Source organism: Anolis sagrei, chromosome 2, assembly GCF_037176765.1.
Source record: "Anolis sagrei isolate rAnoSag1 chromosome 2, rAnoSag1.mat, whole genome shotgun sequence".
In the NCBI taxonomy this organism is placed as follows: domain Eukaryota; kingdom Metazoa; phylum Chordata; class Lepidosauria; order Squamata; family Dactyloidae; genus Anolis; species Anolis sagrei.
The window spans coordinates 155,129,357-155,148,512 of record NC_090022.1 but is presented as its reverse complement, the minus strand read 5'-3'; the positions used below and the strand labels follow the sequence as shown (position 1 = coordinate 155,148,512).

At 41.0% G+C, this 19,156-nt stretch overlaps 1 protein-coding gene across 1 annotated transcript in view; it reads right to left on the bottom strand.

Annotated features, from left to right (window-relative positions):
* Positions 1–17,074, bottom strand: part of PDE6B (phosphodiesterase 6B) — a 41,065-nt gene extending 23,991 nt beyond the window's left edge. The window contains exons 1-13 of the mRNA XM_067463972.1: positions 16,463–17,074; positions 15,044–15,196; positions 13,420–13,509; positions 12,277–12,417; positions 10,104–10,178; positions 9,956–10,020; positions 9,147–9,213; positions 6,087–6,134; positions 5,684–5,833; positions 4,621–4,764; positions 4,297–4,362; positions 2,709–2,855; positions 742–849 (exon numbers count right to left, since the gene is read on the bottom strand). Of these exons, the coding sequence (XP_067320073.1) occupies positions 742–849; positions 2,709–2,855; positions 4,297–4,362; positions 4,621–4,764; positions 5,684–5,833; positions 6,087–6,134; positions 9,147–9,213; positions 9,956–10,020; positions 10,104–10,178; positions 12,277–12,417; positions 13,420–13,509; positions 15,044–15,196; positions 16,463–16,936 (1,728 nt within the window). The 5' untranslated portion in view covers positions 16,937–17,074. The remainder of the gene's footprint in view (positions 1–741; positions 850–2,708; positions 2,856–4,296; positions 4,363–4,620; positions 4,765–5,683; positions 5,834–6,086; positions 6,135–9,146; positions 9,214–9,955; positions 10,021–10,103; positions 10,179–12,276; positions 12,418–13,419; positions 13,510–15,043; positions 15,197–16,462) is intronic.
* Positions 17,075–19,156: the final 2,082 nt, after the last annotated feature.

The window sequence follows — 19,156 nt, the reverse complement described above, 5'->3', positions numbered from 1 at the left end:
GTCAGTTAAGGCGGTCTGGAGAAATTATCAGTGCAGGCAAAATAAATGTATTCCACCTTTTTTATTTGTTTAATTGACCACATGGAGAATGGTAAACAAAGAGCAATAAAATTCCAAGTAATCAAATTTGAACCCAGGTAGTGTTTCCAGTAGTAACCTCAGTGTTATGCTAATTGTTACTATATAATTATTTTTTTTACAAATACTAGATAATATTTTACAAATACTAGATAATGCTAGGACGTGTTGTTAAAGGCTTTCATGGCTAGAATCACTGGGTTGCTGTGAGTTTCCAGGCTGTATGGCCATGTTCCAAAGCATTCTCTCCTGATGTTTCACCCACATCAATGGCAGGCATTCTAGGATGTTTTAAAACAATACATTAGTGGGTTGTTGTAGGTTTTTCGGGCTGTATGGTTATGTACTAGAAGCATTCTCTCCTGACTTTTTGTCCAATTTTCCTAGTTTCCAACACACCTCATAACCTCTAAGGATGCCTGCATTGAATGTTTGCCATGTATATGTCCCTGAGTCCCCTGCGGTGCGAGAAGGATGGAATATAAATACTGCAAATAAATAAATAAGCCCAAACTGCCATATAATGTAATCCAGTTTAAAACAGATAATCTGGATTTTATATGCCAATGGAGGAGGGAAGACAGATTGATTGCGAGGAACATTTACTTTCACCCCAGTGACATTTTTTGGGGAACATTTATTTGTTTATTAGTAAAGACATACCATAAGAAGTGTGAACATGGTCTGTGCAACATTGAAGCCATGGCGCCAGTTGTGATAAGTGATTTTTCTATACCCCTTGCTGACCGAAAAAATGAATCTCACCAGCACCTGTGAAAACAGAATGGTAGTGAGCATTGTTGGAAATAGCAATTTTCTTCAAGCCTCCACTAGTTATTTGTTTTATAAAACAATGTTGATGGTATGAGGTTCAAAGCATTTTTGTTTATTTTGGTCACTCTTAGATAGATTAGTTAATAGGCTTCATTGGTCCAAAAATGGTTCAAAACTCATTTCGGATATATGGGGCACTGATGGTTCAATTCTAGAGTCACTTCCGATTTTTTTTTAAATTCAAAACTTTCCAAAACTTCCGAATTGCTTCATTAATGGCAGACACGCATGTGCAGTAGAAAAAAAAGCACACTAGCACTGGGGAAACTTCAGGGGATTCTTCCTCCCTCATTTTTAGGCCAATCCTGATGAAACTTGCTACAGTGGTAGAACACATGGACCACTGTTCATAACCTTTGACTTATCCATGTATTTTTGGTGAATTTTCAAAGTTTTTATAAAAACATGTTTTTAATAATAAAGAAAATCTGTTCCTGTTTCATTGGGTGGTCTTTACTTTGAAAATAATTGTTCTACTATAGAAACTTTGTTTGTCTGGCACAAACTGTTAAATTGGTGGAGAACAGAAATCATAGTACAGGACCCATCAAGGGACATCTAGACTGACCCCCTACTTCTGGGCAGAAAGGCACCATACAAACTTTCCTGACATTCATTTCCTTCCTCTACTGAGTTGGAGGTGACCCTCAAGACACAGCCATCTATTTATTCCTATTTGAAAATGTAATCAATCATTTTATTTTGGCTTCCCCAATGCCTTGTTCATGGCAATCAGGTCAAATGATTGGTTTTTAAGCAGTTTATGTACTCTTGGCTTTGCAACAGTTGCTTATTGCTTTGCTGCCTTCTTTAGACCTCTTTGTAGATTCACTCATTTTGTTTTATATTTAGATGAAGACTGCTACAGACAGCTATAGGGGTCCTTCAGCCATTTTGGCTAATAAGCAGCAAGGCAGTGTGGGATATGTAGTCTAACAGCAGGGCCTTTTGCAATCTTTACCATTGGGGGCCTGGCCTTCACAAACTACAATTGCTGTGCTTAGCCATGCCCACCTCATCCCTCCCTTGCATCGCTGGGGGAGGGAAAACATGAGATTTTAAAACTTTTTAGGCTTTACCAAAGTTGCTTAATGGTTCTGAAAATTAAAATAACCTTGGGAGACATCTGAACATTATGGAATATTTCCGGGGGGGAAAGTTTAGTGGTTCATATTCGGATTCCTCCACCACCACCATTTTTCCTGCATGGTTCAAAACTGCTTCAAAGGTCGGAAGTCCTATTAGTTAATTTTAATTTTTTTTAAATTCCTGTCTGAATCCAAGTAACCTCTGGATATGTGTACAGAGGCATCTAAGAAATTGAAGTTTGAAGCTCTTAACTCTTGACGTTTTGTTGATATTAATGTGGGAATTAATAAAACAAATGTTGGAATCAGATTATAAGGGATAGCAAAAGGATACTAAAACAAGGGATTTTGGTAGGACAGAAGAGAAAAGAAGTTTTCAAAAAATCAAGCAACTTTTTTCCTTTTTTGTTCAAAGTTGAGGAGAAACAAGAATGAGCAAATGTAGTAAAATAACAGTGTTTCATTCTTTCCAACAAACATTTACCTTAAATGTCAATTTGGCATAAACATAATACATTCATCCACTTAGCACTCTAGAATACCATTGTGCCATTTGGAAACAAGAATGTGTTGCTTTTGAGTCTGAAAAAGATTTTTCTGTTGAAAAATAGGTGAGTAGAAATTCCCAGAAGGCATACCATTCAAGAAACACACTTCTCAGTATATATGACTGTAGGAATTCGCCTCCAGATTAAAGTTGTCACTTACTTCCTGTGGAATCTGGAATTTTTTCACCACTCCAAGTTCATAGTACATTTGGATGCCACATTTCACAAGGTCAAATTCAGTCCATTCCAAGTCAGAAAAATGGAAGTGATAGATTTCATATTCTTCAGGATCTGGGAGCTGTGCTTTCTTCAGGAAAAGAATTACACAACATGTTCATATGGTAGATGATTCATCGCCAAATCAACAAGCATGTATAAAGCTCCTGTAACCTGTGCCTGCAATGTTATTTATTACAATGGGTTCATATGGTCATTCATTTTCTTTATGTGTCATGATAAACCAGGTATGGGCAAACTTCAGCCCTCCAGATGTTTTGGACTTCAACTCCAACAATTCCTAACAGCCAGATAGCTGGCTGTGATTTCTGGGAGTTGAAATCCAAAACATCTGGAGGACCAACGTTTACCCATGCCTGTGCTAAACTATGGTTTGGTGTTAGGTGTATGAGCTCCAGCAAGCTCAAGCAGAGTCTTAAGCTTGTGAATTCTCCCAAACAAGGAGAAGGACTTTGTGGTCATACAGGACTTCACCAGATGGAACAGGGGAGAGTGTGGAAAAGTGGTGAAAGGTGGGGGGAACCATCTTAACCCATTCCCTTCCATTTTTCCCCTTCTTCTGGGATGGCCAACCATCCCACGTACTTACCATGCCTTTTCCCTTACTTTCTCTCTCTTTCTGATAGTTGGAGTCGGGGAACACCTGAATCCTTTATATTTTTGGTGGCAAAGATATTTTAAACCCCTAGCTTGACTGATTCATCCTTTTACATTTTATGGTGCCCGCGGTGGGATATCCAAAGCATTGGTGGGATATCTGCACGGGCTGGCAGTCTATCCTTTGTTACAGATGGCATGTAGAAGATGGAGCTTGCTTTCAGCTGCTCCAAAGACAGGACCAAGAGCTTCAAATTCCAAGACAAATATTCCAATGAGACATTTAGTGAAATGTTCTACCCTATTTGACAGTTGGGTAGTCTGTCCCAAAGGTTGGGAAAGTCTTCTTTGGAAGTCCTGGAACAGAAATCAGATTGCTATCTCTCATGATTTCGGGTGCATCTACACTGTTTAACACCACTTTAATTGCCATGGGTCAACACTGTGGAATCAAGGGAGTTATAGTTTAGTGAGGCACCAGTATTCCTTAGCAGAGATGGCTGAAGACCTTTTAAAGCTACAGTTTCTTTGATTCCATAGAAATGAGCCATGACAGTTAAACTGGTGTCAAACTACACTCATTCTAGATCAGTGGTTCTCAACCTGGGGTCCCTAGATGTTTTTGGCCTACAACTTCCAGAAATCCCAGCCAGTTTACCAGCTGATAGGATTTCTGGGAGTTGAAGGCCAAAAACATCTGGGGACTCCAGGTTGAGAACCACTGTTCTAGATGCACCCTTAGCTATATGGCAGAGGACTGGACTAGATGAGTCATGGGATCCCTTCTAGCTATATGATTCTATGACCATTTTCTTCGGGCTACACATGTCAAACTGTGCCATGTCATAGAAGATGAGGACATTTACAAATATTTTTTATATCCCTATTCCACGCTAAGCCTTATGGAGACTCACCAGAATTGCCCCCAACTCTTCCTCATCACATTCAGACACTTCTTTTCCAAGCTTTTCTTTTGTGGGCTGTGGAGACAAGCGCAAGTCAAAAGTTATGGCATTCAGATGAAGCAATGCAGAAATTTGACATTCTACTCCCAGCCAGTATTATAATATAAACACATTTTGTCAAATGTCTCCCCTTTCAGGTAACTCCAAAATGTTTCACTTATCTAATGGCCGAGTCTACTGTTGTTGAAAGCTTTCTAATCTATTTACAGATGAGATCAACCAAGAAGAGCGAAAGGAATAAAAGAGCATGAGGGAAAACTTTAAATGCCATACCAGGATTGTTTGAATTTCATGCTTGTCACATTTTATATGGTACAGCACCATATCCTGTGCGATGTCTTTCCGATATTCCAGTTTGTTCATCTTATCGTAAGTATCGGTATTGAGCACAGACCACCCAAGAAACTGTGTCAGAGACTTGGGAAATAAAACAAAAGTTGTTGGTATAGCTAAACAACAGATAAATATTATTAATCTTGATCAAAATGACAATGTGTCAAGGAGCTGCGATAGCACAGTGGCTAAACTGCTAGCTGAAGGAAATCTGCTGACCTGAGGGTTAGCAGTTTGAAGCCATGAGTCGGGGTGAACTCCCAGCTGTCAGCCCTAGTTTCTGCCTACCTAGCAGTTCAAAAGCATGCAATGCAAGTAGATCAGCATATCTCAACCTAGGGATTGGGACATCTGGGGGAGGGGTCATGATGGGATTTCAGAGGGGTCACCATCAAAACAAATATTGCTGATGGTCTTAGGAACCCTTTGGCAGAGAAGGCTGAAGATCTCTCTGCTTGTTCTTCTCTTCCTTTTCGGAAACAAAAGATGAATCCTCTCACCAAAAGCCCTCCTTCACTGTGCCAAGGTAATGGCTGTTTCTGAGGCTCCAAGTGGGGAGGGAAGAGCAGGCATGCAGTGGCTTAAAGAGCTGTAGGCTAAACATGCCCACCTCTTTAAGCCACTCCTCATAGGGCTTGTTCTCCTGACCTTTGATCATTTTAGTTGCCCTCCTCTGGACACATTCCAGCTTGTCAACATCTCCCTTTAATTACAATGTCCAGAATTGGACACAGTAATACGGTTTCAGAATGCAGAGTGACTGCATAAAACTGGATTATATAAATCTACACTGCCATATAATCCAGTCCAATGCAGTTAATCTGCATTCTGAAATTACATTATATGTCAGTGTAGATCCAGCCTGAGTTGAACGGGTTGGATTAGTCTTTGCAGTACTAATCAACTTACAATACTATAAGCATATTGCATATTGTGAGCATTTAGCAATCACTATCTTTTGGAAAACATGTATTGTGTTCTCTGCTGGACTGAAGACACCTACCTCCATTAATATTTCATCCTGTTCATCAAAGGGTTTCCCGTCTTTCCTGTTGTAAAAGGTAGCCACACCAACAATTTCCTCTTTTTTGTTGACTATTGGCATGGAGAGGACGTTTTTGATGACCCAACCTGATTCATCAACAGGACCTTCCTTAAAAAAGCATGATTGAGACGTGAAACACGTCATAGGCTTAAATGGATGATCTTTCAATAGAAATAGCTATAATATGTTTACATATTGTAAATCTGCAATTAAGAGATTGTATGCTCAATACCATATTTACACTACAGCTTAGGATATTGTCTGCAGAACAGTTCCAAACACATTTGAGTTAATTTCCTTTTCCCAGGGCATACAAATGGGGGAAACCTAATGAACAGTTGTGATCACACTATTACAATACCTGAAATGCAAACATTTCATCTGAAGCTGCATTCATAATGTTGCAAATCTGGAAAAAAATTACAGAGACGTTTTGTTTACATGCACAGGTTACTGGCAGTTAGCAATATAGCTAAAGCATTGTCTTTGTGTACATTTGCAAATCTCCCTCTTTGAACATCTGACCATTCACATCCATACCATATTACAAAATGCTTTTAAAATGTCTCTAATTTTCATGGGGAGATTCCTACCTGAGAAAAATATGTCCAGAGCTCGCTAAGGCACATGTGGAATATGTCATATATGTTGTCTTGGTTTATTATGAAAATATACAAACATAATGTTTGCTAATAAGTTGGAGATAAATCCAGACAAAGCAGTGATATGTTGTCTTGGTTTATTGTGAAAATATACAAACATAATAAGTTTGCTAATAAGTTGGAGATAAATCCAGACAAAGCAGAGATACTCCTAGTCATTTGGAAGGCGGATCAGGTTGTGGGATTACAGCCTGTGCTGGACAGGGTCACATTCCCCCTGAAGACATAGGCCTGCAGTCTGAGGCTGATCCTAGACTCATCACCGACCCTGGAACTCCAGGTGTCGGTGTTGGCCAGGAGCACTTTCGCACAACTAAAACTTGTGCGCCAGCTGTGCCATACCTTGAGACGCCAGATCTGGTCATGGTAGTCCACACCTTGGTTACTTCCTGCCTGGACTACTGCAACAATGTCTATGTGGGGCTGCCTTTGAAGATAGTTCATAAGTTGCAATTAGTTCCGAGATCGGTATAAAGAATCTAACAAATCGATCTCAGTCGCTGGAGACCAAATTACAAAGCTCTATTGAGATCACTAATCAATGCTGCCACCATTAGTTTCTTCAAAACTGATTAAAGTTGCTTTGGAAATCTTCAAGCATAGAGGGACACTTGAGTCAGGTTTTGATGAACAATAATCAACAAAGTTTATTAATTAGAACAGGAACAAATGCAGTTAAAATCTGGGCTGTTTCAGAAAGTTGTGTCTTAAAAGCGTGACGGTTACATGAATAGTTCTGTTTTTGTTACTTAAGAGATTCTTCTCTCCCTCCAACAACAAGAAATCCTAACAGGACTGAATCTCTGTCAGAAATTCTTCAGTAGCCCAGATAAACTTATCCTAGTTCTATCCTGCTACTACCCAGCTATTCTCTTAATAGCTGTCAGTTTGCTTTAGCTACCCTGCTGGCAAACTTCTGCCTAAGCCTTTGCCTTTTCTTCTAACCCTTAACACCACTCCACTCCTAAACTCCCTTTCTCTTCAAACCCCAAACTCCAAACTCCTCTTTAAAACGCTCCTTGTTTCCTCTCAGTTTCTCCAAAACTCCGCCCCCTTTCTCTACACCAGTCCTGGCCATTCTCTGCTGTCTAATACCTAGGACATGCCCCCCCCTGCTCTGAACTACACTCAAGATGGCGTCTCCCTTCTCCAAAATGGCTGCTGATGCTTCGCCTTGCCCATTCTCTATCTTTCTAGTCTTACAGGCTTTTCCTGGCCCTGCATCCTGGCAGTAAATAAGGTAAGGGTTCTTCACAATCAGCAGCTAGGTTACTAACTGGAGCACTGTACAGGGAGAGAGCCAATCCCATGTTGTGGCTGCCGGTCCGCTTCCGAGCTAAATACAAAGTGCTGGTTATTACCTATAAAGCCCTAAATGGTTCAGGCCCAGACTCTTTGAAAAACTGCATCTCTACTTACAAACCAGCACAAGCACTGCGGTCAGCTGAGGAGGCCCTGCTCTCAGTCCCACCCCTATCTCAAGCACTGTTGGTGGGAACGAAAGAGGGGGCCTTCTTTGTGGCCACTCCCTGACTCTGGTGGTCCCCTCTCTCCTCTCCTTTAAAAGGCTTTTAAAGACTTACCTGTATAATCTAGTTTATGTAGAGGAGGAGGATTAGTATGCTATACACATGTCCTCGCCTAGATATCTGATATTATTATTATTATTATTATTATTATTATTAACTTTATTTATACCCCGCAAAATCTCCCGAGGGACTTGATGTGGCTTACAATGGCCAAGGCCACCAACAAACAACAACATACAAATGTAACAGTAAAACTCATAAGCAAATAATAAAAGATCAAGCAAAACAATAAAACTCTAAAAACAATGACACAATGACACATTTAAAAACCTAAAGGCCGGGCCAAGTGTAATGGATAAAAGTAAAAGTGCTGAACTTGACAGGAGGTATGTAGAGGTTTTTGGAGGTAGGTACAATGTGCGGACAATCCTAGTCTCTAATAAAGTGCATTTGGGACATGATGCCGGGAGTTTCCTAATCTGGAAAGGCACACTGGAACAGCCAGGTCTTCAGGCTCTTCCTAAAGACTGCCAACGTTGGGGCTTGTCTGATGTCCTTGGGGAGAGAGTTCCAGAGTCGGGGGGGGCACCACAGAGAAGGCCCCACCAAACGCGCTTGCGACGCAGGTGGGATTGTGAGCAGGGCCTCTCCAGATGTGGATTCATATATGGAGATGTGATCATGCAGGTAGGCGGGTCTCAAACCGTTTAGGGCTTTGTAGGTAAGCACCTGCACCTTGAATTGCGACCAGAAGATGAACGGCAGCCAATGGAGCTCCTTAAACAGGAGGGTTGACCTCTCTCTGTAAGGTGCGCCAGTTAACAGCCTGGCCGCCGACCATTGGACCAGTTGGAATTTCCAAGCCGTTTTCAAGGGCAGCCCCACGTATAGCGCATTACAGTAGTCCAATCTAGAGGTGACCAAGGCATGGACCCCCCGGCCAGATCTACCTCAGCCCACTGTTGTGATATAATTTATTAGGTTTTTAATGTATTAATGTATTGTGTTTTAACTGGTATTTAGATTATCCTTGGTTTAAGTTTTGTTGTTTATATGTTATACTTAGTTAACTTTATTTCATGTTTCATTATGACTGTTGTTTATTTGCTCCTGGCATTGAATGTTTGCCATTTTTGTTATACTTTGAAAACAGCCCTTGGCCCCTCCAGAGAGAGAGAGCAGGGTATAAATAAAGTTATTATTATTATTATTATTATTATTATTACTTACAAAACCAGTTTCTGCTACATAGGTTGGGAGTCCACTAAGCAGGGCCCAGTGTTCTGGTTTAGGATTACTAAATGGAAAGGAAAATGACCAGATTAGATTTGCCAACCAATGAACTAAATTAAATTAAATGGTTTTACTGTACTTAAATTAGTAATGAACAGTTAAATGCTGAATATATTGCTATTAATCTAAACAAGTAAAAGGAAGAGGTGACTTTCTAAGGAAGTACAGCAATTGTTGCATTTTCAGCATTTCTATCATCATTTTACATAGCTCTTTTGATAAAGTTAAAAATCTAATAGGGCACAAAGAAGACCCTTTACATTTTTTAAAAAGGTCATTAGAAGAATTCATTTGCCCTTTGTGGGTTTTCTACCCTTGGAAATTGTTTTTTAACTCCCAATTCCTCCAATATTCCCTAATTGTCTGCATATGTGGCTGGCATCTTCAGAGGATTTGATGCAGGCAAAACATCAGGAGAAAATGCTGCTAAAACATGGCAATACAACCTGGAAATCACACACAACACTCCAGTGATTCCAGGCGTGAAAACCTTCGTCAATGGCATAAGGACACTTCCAGTGGGACTCCATGTGCTCCATGTCCCAAGTGTATGGAAATTGAGCCTAAAGACAACTATCAGGAGTCAGGTGTCAATTGACTCCTGATAGAGAAAAATGGGGTAAAGTAGAGGAAAGATAGGGGAAGACGGTGAAATGATATGGAATGGATGTCCATCCCAAAAGACGTTGAAAGACGAGAGAGAATGAGGTTAGACAAAAAATATTAGTCATGCAATTACCACTTACGGGATAACTTTAATGTCTTCCTTTCCATGTAAGATATAATCAATGACTTTATAAAATGCAATCTCCTATGAAAAGACCGAAAATAGAGCATTAGTGACAAGTGAGTAATTGAGGAAAGTGTATATTTCTTGTCTGTATAATTACTTACTCTTCCATCTGGAGTTCGAGGACCGGAATATGGTGGAACTTCACCCATGAGTACTGGCCACAAGTCAAAAAACTCCTGGAAAGAAAGGACATTTCATAATACCACATAAGGGCTATGGTAGCACAATGCATTAAATCCTTGTGCTGCTAAACTGCTGACCTGAAGGTTGGCAGTTCAAATCCGTGGGATGGGGTGAGCTCCCACTGTTAGCCCCAGCTCCTGACAAGCTAGCAGTTTGATCAGAGTAGATCAATAGGTACCGTTTCGGTGGTAAAAGGCAAAAAGATGCTGTAAGCAGTTATGCTGGTCACACAACCAGGAGGTGTCTACAGACGCAGGCTCATCAGCTTGGAAACTGAGAAAGAGCATCTCCCCCAGAGCTGGAAATGAGCACCGCCTCCAGAGCCGTAAATGAAAGGAGATGCCTTTGCCTTTGTCTGTGTATTTGTGTCTCATTGTATGTCATTGTAACAAGAAATTGAATGTTTGCCTGTGTCTGTTTAAATGCTGTAATCCATTTTGAGTTCCTTTGGGGAGAAGGGCGGAATATCAATAAAGTGTTTATATTATATTAATATTAATATTATATACCATATTATATTAATATAGTAATAATAATAATAATAATAATAATTATTATTATTATTATTACAGAGCCCCCAGTGCTGCAGTGGGTAAAAACACTGAGCTGCTGAACTTGCTAACCTTGGAAAGTCTGACTTGGCCACGGTGGTCCACTCTCTGGTTACATCCCGTTTAGACTACTGCAACACTCTCTACGTGGGGTTGCCTCTGAAGACTGCCCTGAAGCTTCAGTTAGTCCAATGAGTGGCAGCCAGATTGCTAACAGGAGCGGGGTACTGGGAGCATACAACTCCTCTGTTACGCCAGCTCCACTGGCTGCCAATTAGCTTCCGAGCACAATTCAAAGTGCTGGTTTTGATCTATAAAGCCCTAAACGACTCCAGCCCAATTTACCTGTCCGAACGGATTCTCCCCTATGAACCATCAAGGTTATTAAGATCTTCAGGAGGGGCCCTGCTCTTGGTCCCACCACCTTCGCAATAGCGTCTGGTGGGGACGAGGGACAGGGCCTTCTCGGTGGTGGCTCCCCGGCTCTGGAACTCCCTTCCACTAGAAATTAGATCTGCCCCTTCCCTCCTGTCATTTAGAAAGCTACTAAAAACCTGGCTTTGGAATATGGCATTTGACGAGTGAGTCAATAACCCTGTGCATACGGAAGGATGGTGATGAATCGTAACTGTATTTGACGACTTGGCTTCTGTAATGTGATGAGGTATTCTTGAGGAGCCATTGCTCAATGGAAGAGAACACACTTTACAAGAAGAAAGTCATACAGTCGTCCCTCCATCTTGACAAGTTTAACTTTTGTGGATTTTTGTTATATTTGATTTTTTTATTTGATTTTTTGCAGATTTAATTAATGTGTTCTCTCAAGGAGTCTCTTGGACCTCCATTGGAGACACTTAGAGAGGTGTTCTCTAAAAGAAAAGGCAGGCTTTTTGTTGCATTTTTTGTTGGTGAGAATCCTAAAGGCACCTCCTTAAACTGCAAACCCAAGGATTCTATAAGATGTTGTCATGGCAATTAAAGTGGAAGCATAGCATTGGAATTGTGCAGTGTGATCAGGCCCATAGTGATTCTGGGAAGTAGAACCGGTTTGGAAGGAGATGAAATAAATTTTGTGTTTGTAATAACTGTGAAATCAGAATTTGTATTCAGACTCTGATTTAGATTGGTATCAGAAGTAGTCTTTTTATTTTGTTTGAACAACTATTTGATGGTTTTTTAGAAAGATCTTTGCCACATTGTTTTCAAATTGTTCTTAGTATGGCTTTAAATCAACCCATTATAAGAGATACAGATGCATACATACATTGTAATAATTAAATGTGTTGGGGAGACAACATATCTCATGAAAACCTTGCATTTATATTTTAAAAAATATATGATTGATTGCTTATTTCAGAAGTGAGCTCAAAGTGAGATGCCTTAAGTTCCAGTTGGGATAAAGACAGGATATAAACTACATCTAGGATATCAGACCGAAATAAGGAGATAGTGAGGACTGAACCTATTTGCTTGCAAAACATTTCCTTTCATAGATTTTTCTTTGCGGCCATTGAAAGGCATGATATAATTAGGAACTCACCTTTTGTTTGCTCATATCCAGAAGGCCTACAGAATATCTGTCGCAGTTCAAATATGCTCTGACGGTGTAAAAGGCTTTGTGGAATTGTCTCTCAATGTCAGTTAATTCCTCAAACACTTTATTCGCTGACCAAAGCAAAACCTACAGGATGGAAAACTGAAATGTAACTTGCCCAGGCACTCTAGCAGATTCAGGGTGGATCTACACTGTCGTGCAATCTAGCATCAGAGATTCACATAATCCAATTAATGCAGCTTCAAAGCCTAGCTGGTTGCTGCCTGGGGAAATCCTTTGTTGGGACATGTTAGCTGGCCCTGATTGTTTTCTGTCTGGAATTCCCCTGTTTTCTGAGTGTTGCTCTTTGTTCACTGTCCTGATTTTAGAGTTTTTAAAAAACTGGTAGCCAGATTTGGAGCCCCTGGTGGTGCAGTGAGTTAAGGAGCTGAGCTGCTGAACTTGCTAACTGAAAGTTCGCAGGTTCAAATCCAGGGAGTGGCATGAGCTCCCGCTGTTAGCCCCAGCTTCTGCCAACCTAGCAGTTCGAAAACACGCAAATGTGAGTAGATCAATAGGTACCATTTGGCGGGAAGGTAACGCCACTCCATGCAGTCATGCTGGCCACATGACCTTGGAGGTGTCTATGAGCAATGCTGGCTCTTTGGCTTAGAAATGGAGATGAGCACCACCAACCAAAGTCGGACACAACTGGACATAATGCCAGGGAAAAACCTTTTCCTTTACCTAGCCAGATTTAGTTCATTTTCATGGTTTCCTCCTGATGAAATTGTCTACATGCCTGTAGATTTCAAAGGCTTCTCTGTGTAGCCTGACATGGTGGTTGTGAGAGTGGTCCAGCATTTCTGTGTTTTCAAATAATATGCTGTGTCCAGGTTGGTTCATCAAGTGCTCTGCTATGGCTGACTTCTCTGGTTGAATTAGTTTACAGTGCCTTTCATGTTCCTTGATTTGTGTCTGGGCACTGCTTTCAAACTATTTGGGTTATCCACACTTGTGACATCTATCTTATTCTAATTCTGAAAAGCTACTACCAAATTAGGCAACTATATATTTAGTTGGATTCCAACACTGATCAAGGACAAAACTGGAAAGAAAACAATTTGTTTCCAGAAACAGTTTCCTCACCTGACCTCTTCGCGTTTCACAATTGTGAAGGTAGCTCAGATGATATATTTTCAGATTCAAAGCAGCAAAATTAAGATACTTCAGGAAAAGCTGAGAACATAAGAAAGCTCTGTTCAGTTCAACAACATAAGAGGCAGAGTATACAAACCGAGGGCCTGTCTACACTGTCCCAAATGTGACAAGAATCTGCATTTTAAATGCTGATTCCTGTTGCATTTTGTGGCCAGACTGTTGGGGGGGGGGGGATGGACCCCACCTTTATGGTTGAAGGAGGCCAAATACCTACCTGTGACAATTCAAAATACTCTCCATTGTGCCCCCAAATAACAGAAACATCCTCCTTACAGATGCTAAAGCTTTACGGAGCTCATTGTTGTTGGGAAATGATGTGATGGAGCTTTGCAGAGGTGGGAGGCATTCTCTCTCCACAATTCTGTTCTATCATTTCCCAGTTTTCTAAGATCTACAGAGACACTCGCTGGAATACCTCAGCAAGCGAGAGTCCAAAGTGGCAGGCTCAAACCCAGAACCTCAATCAATGACTGATACCAAATGAGAGACTCCCCCCTGGGCACACAGAAAACTGGGCGACTTGGAAGGCGCTGAATAGACTGCACTCTGGCACCATGAGATGCAGAGCCAACTTTAAGAAATGAGGCTACAAAGTGGAATCCACAACATGCGAGTGTGGAGAAGAGCAAACCACTGACCACCTACTGCAATGCAACTTGAGCCCTGCTACATGCACAATGGAGGACCTTCTTGCAGCAACACCAGAGGCACTCCAAGTGGCCAGCTACTGGACAAAGGACATTTAATCAATTACCAAGCTTGCAAACTTTGTTTTTTGTATGTTTGTTTGTTAAAAAATGCAATACAACTGTTTGGTTTGCTCGTGACATGATAAATAAATAAATAAATAAATAAATAAATAAATTTCCCAGCAACATGGAGCTTAGCAAGGAAAATGCAGGCCTTTGCAAGTACTTTTTAACCTAGAATAAAACTGGACAATCAGGTTAAACTGAATAAGATGGGAGTGTCATCCATTTCCTATGCACATTATGTGACTGTGTAGACATGGCCTGAAATCCAGTGGTAGCACTAGCTGGTGGTCCCATGACAGAAAGACAGTGAATCAAAAGGTTTTGCCAAGCCTTCAAGGAACTTTTATTTAGAAATAGGATTCAGCACGTTGGAGAGCTTCTTTAAAGGCTAGATTAAATTCACCTCCTCATTGATATGGAATTCACCAGCACCACGGCTGAAGTTCTTCATTCAACAATCCCACCTGTCAGGCCCGTAGCCAGGATTTCGTTTCAGGGGGGGGGGGTGTGAATTTTTTTCAGGGGGGGGGGTTCGGGGGGGCTGAGTTTCGGGGGGGGCTGAGTCTGAGTGAAAGAAGGTCTAGCCTAGCAAACCTTTTGTATCGTTACCCCAATACCCCCATGCATATGGAATATATTGAGTATGGTGATCAGATCATGATATGAATAAACATAACAGTTTAAATAATGCACCAGTAAGGCCTTTTCGCGAACCACCATGAAAATTTCGGGGGGGGGGGGGCTTAAGCCCCCCGAGTCCCCCCCCCCCCGGCTACATGCCTGCCACCTGTACTTACATTTTCATCTGCAGTGCTGAAAAATTGAGCTCCAGTCTTATTCACTGCCATGATTACAGCAACCACCTCTTTGCCGTTCATGATTGGGGTGGCAAGGACATTCCTTGTCGTGTAGCCAGTGAGTTCGTCAACAAAAGTGCTAAAATGGTCACACTGATATAGAAAGAGACACATTCAGAGTTAACTGCATTGCACCTTTAAAACAGATCACCTTGTTGAATAAATAGCAACAGTTAGTCTAGCGTTTTTCTTTCTTCCCTCAACACAGAAACTGCTTTACTTGGTAATCCTCCAATTGTCTCAGTTTGGTGGGGAGAGTCCCAGTTAATTGCCTGTCATTTCCATAATTCAGATTTTTTTTTAGAAATGTCCCGGTTTCTCTCTCTTCTTCTCACTTTCCTCCTTTGTCCTCAGTCTACTTAAATTAAATGCAAAATACAAACATCAATTAGTTAAGTGAAAGGAGAGGAGGAGGTCATGAGTTCGAAGCAAGCCCGGGTCGGAGTGAGCTTCCAACCAATTGTGTAGCTTGTTGTCGACCTTTGCAACTCGAAAGACAGTTGCATCTGTCAAGTAGGAAATTTAGGTACCACCTATGTGTGGGGAGGCTAATTTAACAAAATTTACGAGGCCATAAAAAGACTCCAGCAATGCACTCCAGCAAAAGCATGCAGGGAATGCGGAAGTACTTCATCAGTGTCGCAGATGGACGATGAAAGCGACAGCTCCCCTGGTGCCCAGAAAACGTTAAATAGCCTCTGACTTCCTTGCCTATGTTGTGTGTCTTGGCATTGAATGTTTGCCATATATGTGTACATTGTAATCCGCCCCGAGTCCCCTGCGGGGTGAGAACGGCAGAATATAAATACTGTAAATAAATAAATAAATTATTAGTGTACAATTCCTAGTAAGCTCAGTCAAAAGCAAATTGCTGCAGCTTTCCCCAGCTCTTGTGATCTTCCCCATTTATAACTTTTGCCATCGCAACCACATCCTGATGTTGCTTAGTCCTGGTTTCCACTTGTTCAATGGAGCCCCTGGTGGCACAGTGGGTTAAACCCTTGTGCCTGCAGAACTGATAAAAACCCGTGGGTGAGATAGATAGAAAGTGGTATAACTAGTGAGAGGGTCGGATAAGAAAACAGTGGAATTACTCAACACTGTGAAATGAATTTATTACCTGTTTGAGATACATGCAGGAAGGTAATGGCGCTCCATGCAGTCATGCTGACCACATGATCTTAGAGGTGTATACGGACAACGCCGGCTCTTCGGCTTAGAAATGGAGATGAGCACCAACTCCCAGAGTCGGACACAACTGGACTTAATGTCAGGGGAAAACCTTTACCTTTGCCTGAGATATAAATAATGCTACAATCTCATTTTTTAGCAGTAGGGCAAGAAATTAGATCACCTTACCTCGTCGACATTTTGGATGTTCACAGTCTTCTTATTCTGGGCCACGTAACCCACTATCCCCATATCCAAAGGGAAAACAATTTCACAGTCTGGGGCTACCAGGGAATCTTCCATTGTGCTATCCTTACGAATGTTGAACAGCCGAGTTGCCAGCTCAGGGGTGCCGTTACGCTGCCGGTACATGAAGAGGCTGCAGCAATCAGCTTGTATGAGAGCACTGATCCTTTTTAGGGTCTTGAAGACCACTTTCTCCATGTTGATGCTTTCTTGCATGTCTTGGATCAACTCAAATAGGGTTTCGGTCTCATTCTGGCCCAGCCCTTCAAAGTCCGCACAATCTTCTGAGCGTTGATTGCAAATCCTGTTTGCTGTGGCACACAGGGTTTTGTCCCCCAGTTTCTTCTCAAAATATTGCTTGGCAAAATCCAAGTTGTTATCCAGGAATGTTTCGACTTCATCTTTGTTAATACTCATGCCAATCGCCTTTGGTTTTTGGAAACTGAATGTTACTTGCTTAAACAAAATTGGGTTCCAATATGATTGTCTGGGTGAAGAGACAAGGATTCGGGAGGTAATGACTCATCATGAAGCTAATGTTCGGGCTGAATATGCGGCGGGCAAATCTTCTCAAGCAAACAGATTAGATGACCTGTTTCAAAGCTGTAAATAATTCCCACCTCCTGCTCCTGAAATGTAAGCCCTGCTCTTATAAATTTGTATCTAGGAGCATCCTTTAGCTATAATACACAGACTCCATAATATTGTTGATTTTCAAACTCCGGTAGGTGCGTGCAATCAAGTTTGATAGTGGGTTTTAAGAGTGGCATAAGCTTTCTGAAGCCTAATTAAACATATACTGCTCAGTTCTAATCCTTAGCTAACTAACTACATATCATATCATTCCCGCTCTCAGATGTGGAATGTGAACAATCCAAAAAATAATAGCAATAATAGTAAAAAGAAGAAGACGATCATTCAAGGCAAAATTGATTTATTTATTACTAGCCGTCCCCTGCCATGCATTACTGTGGCCCAGACTGTGTATATGTGTTTGTGTGTGTATATATGCATACATGTGTATATATATTTGTGTATATGTAAATATGTGGGTTTGTGTATATATGTGGTTTTGTGCATGCTTTGTAATGTATTTTTTTTAAGGTTTTTAAGCCTCTTCTGTGTTTTTCAGTGTTTTATAGTCACTCGTTGGCCTGATAGGTGTATTGTGTCCAAATTTAGTGTCAATTCGTCCAGTGGTTTTTGAGTTATGTTAATACCACAAACGAACATTACATTTTTATTTATATAGATTTATTTACTATACTAGCCGTCCCCTGCCACACATTGCTGTGGCCAACTCTGATGGTCATGGGGGTTCTGTGTGGGAGGTTTGGCTCAATTCTATCATTGGAGGGGTTCAGAATGCTCTGTGTTTCTGGGTGAACTACAAATCCCAGCAACTACAACTCCCAAATGTCAAGATTCTATTTTCCCCAAACTCCACCAGTGTTCACATTTGGGCATATTGAGTATTCGTGTAGAGTTTGGTCCGGATCCATCATTGTTTGAGTCCACAGTGATCTCTGGATGTAGGTGAATTACAACTCCAAACTCAAGGTCAATGCTCGCCAAACCCTTCCAGTATTTTCTGTTGGTCATGGGAGAACTATGTGCCAAGTTTGGTTCAATTCCATCATTGGTGGGGTTCAGAATGCTCTTTGATTGTATGTGAACTATAAATCCCAGCAACTATAACTCCCAAATGACAGAATCATTTTTTGTGTGTGAAGGACATACATTGGGTTGTTTGGTGTCTTGTGTCCAAATTTGGTGTCAATTCATCCAGTGGTTTTTGAGTTATGTTAATCCCACAAACAAACATTACATTTTTATTTATATATAGATTTATATCTCGCCCTTCTCAACCCCGAAGGGGACTCAAGGCAGTTTTACATATAGGCAAGTATTCAATGCCTTGACACAACATATAATTAAAATAAGCATTAAAATTAAAATCAATACACATTAAAACATTTAAATACATTGCAATTACTATTAAAACCACGCCATCCATAATCGTAGTCCAGGCCCATTCCAGTAATCATTGCACATAATCTGAATCCATCAGTTCATCTATTTTACTGCAGTTATTCTCTGAAAGCTTGACCCCAAAGCTACATTTTCACTTTCCTTCTGAAGGCCAGGCGGGAGGGGGCTGATCTAATGTTGCTGGGGAGGGAGTTCCACAGCCACCACTGAGAAGGCCCTGTCTCTCATCCCCACCAGTCGTGCCTGCAAGGAAGGCGGGACAGAAAGCAGGGCCTCCCCAGACGATTTTAATCTCTGAGGTGGTTCATAGGGGAGATACGTTCGGACAGGTAAGCCATTCGCTTCTAGTCCTTGACAGATTTTTAGGAAAGAAAGAACTGTACCAAATGGTTACAAATGTCATTCCAGTCTCCAGCATACGGGAAAATAATATTTTCCATTTAATTTTTTATTAGGTTGTTTCATAAGCGAATTAAGGTATAACATCGAAAGAGTGAGAACAATCATTGGATAGAAAAGTTGGGAAAGAGAGATAATTTTGAAATAGCATCAATAGAGTGAAAGCAATTATTGGATAGAAAAGTTTAGAAAGAGAGAATTTTGAAAAGAAATCCTTCAAAAAAAAAAAACACACACACATGGTTT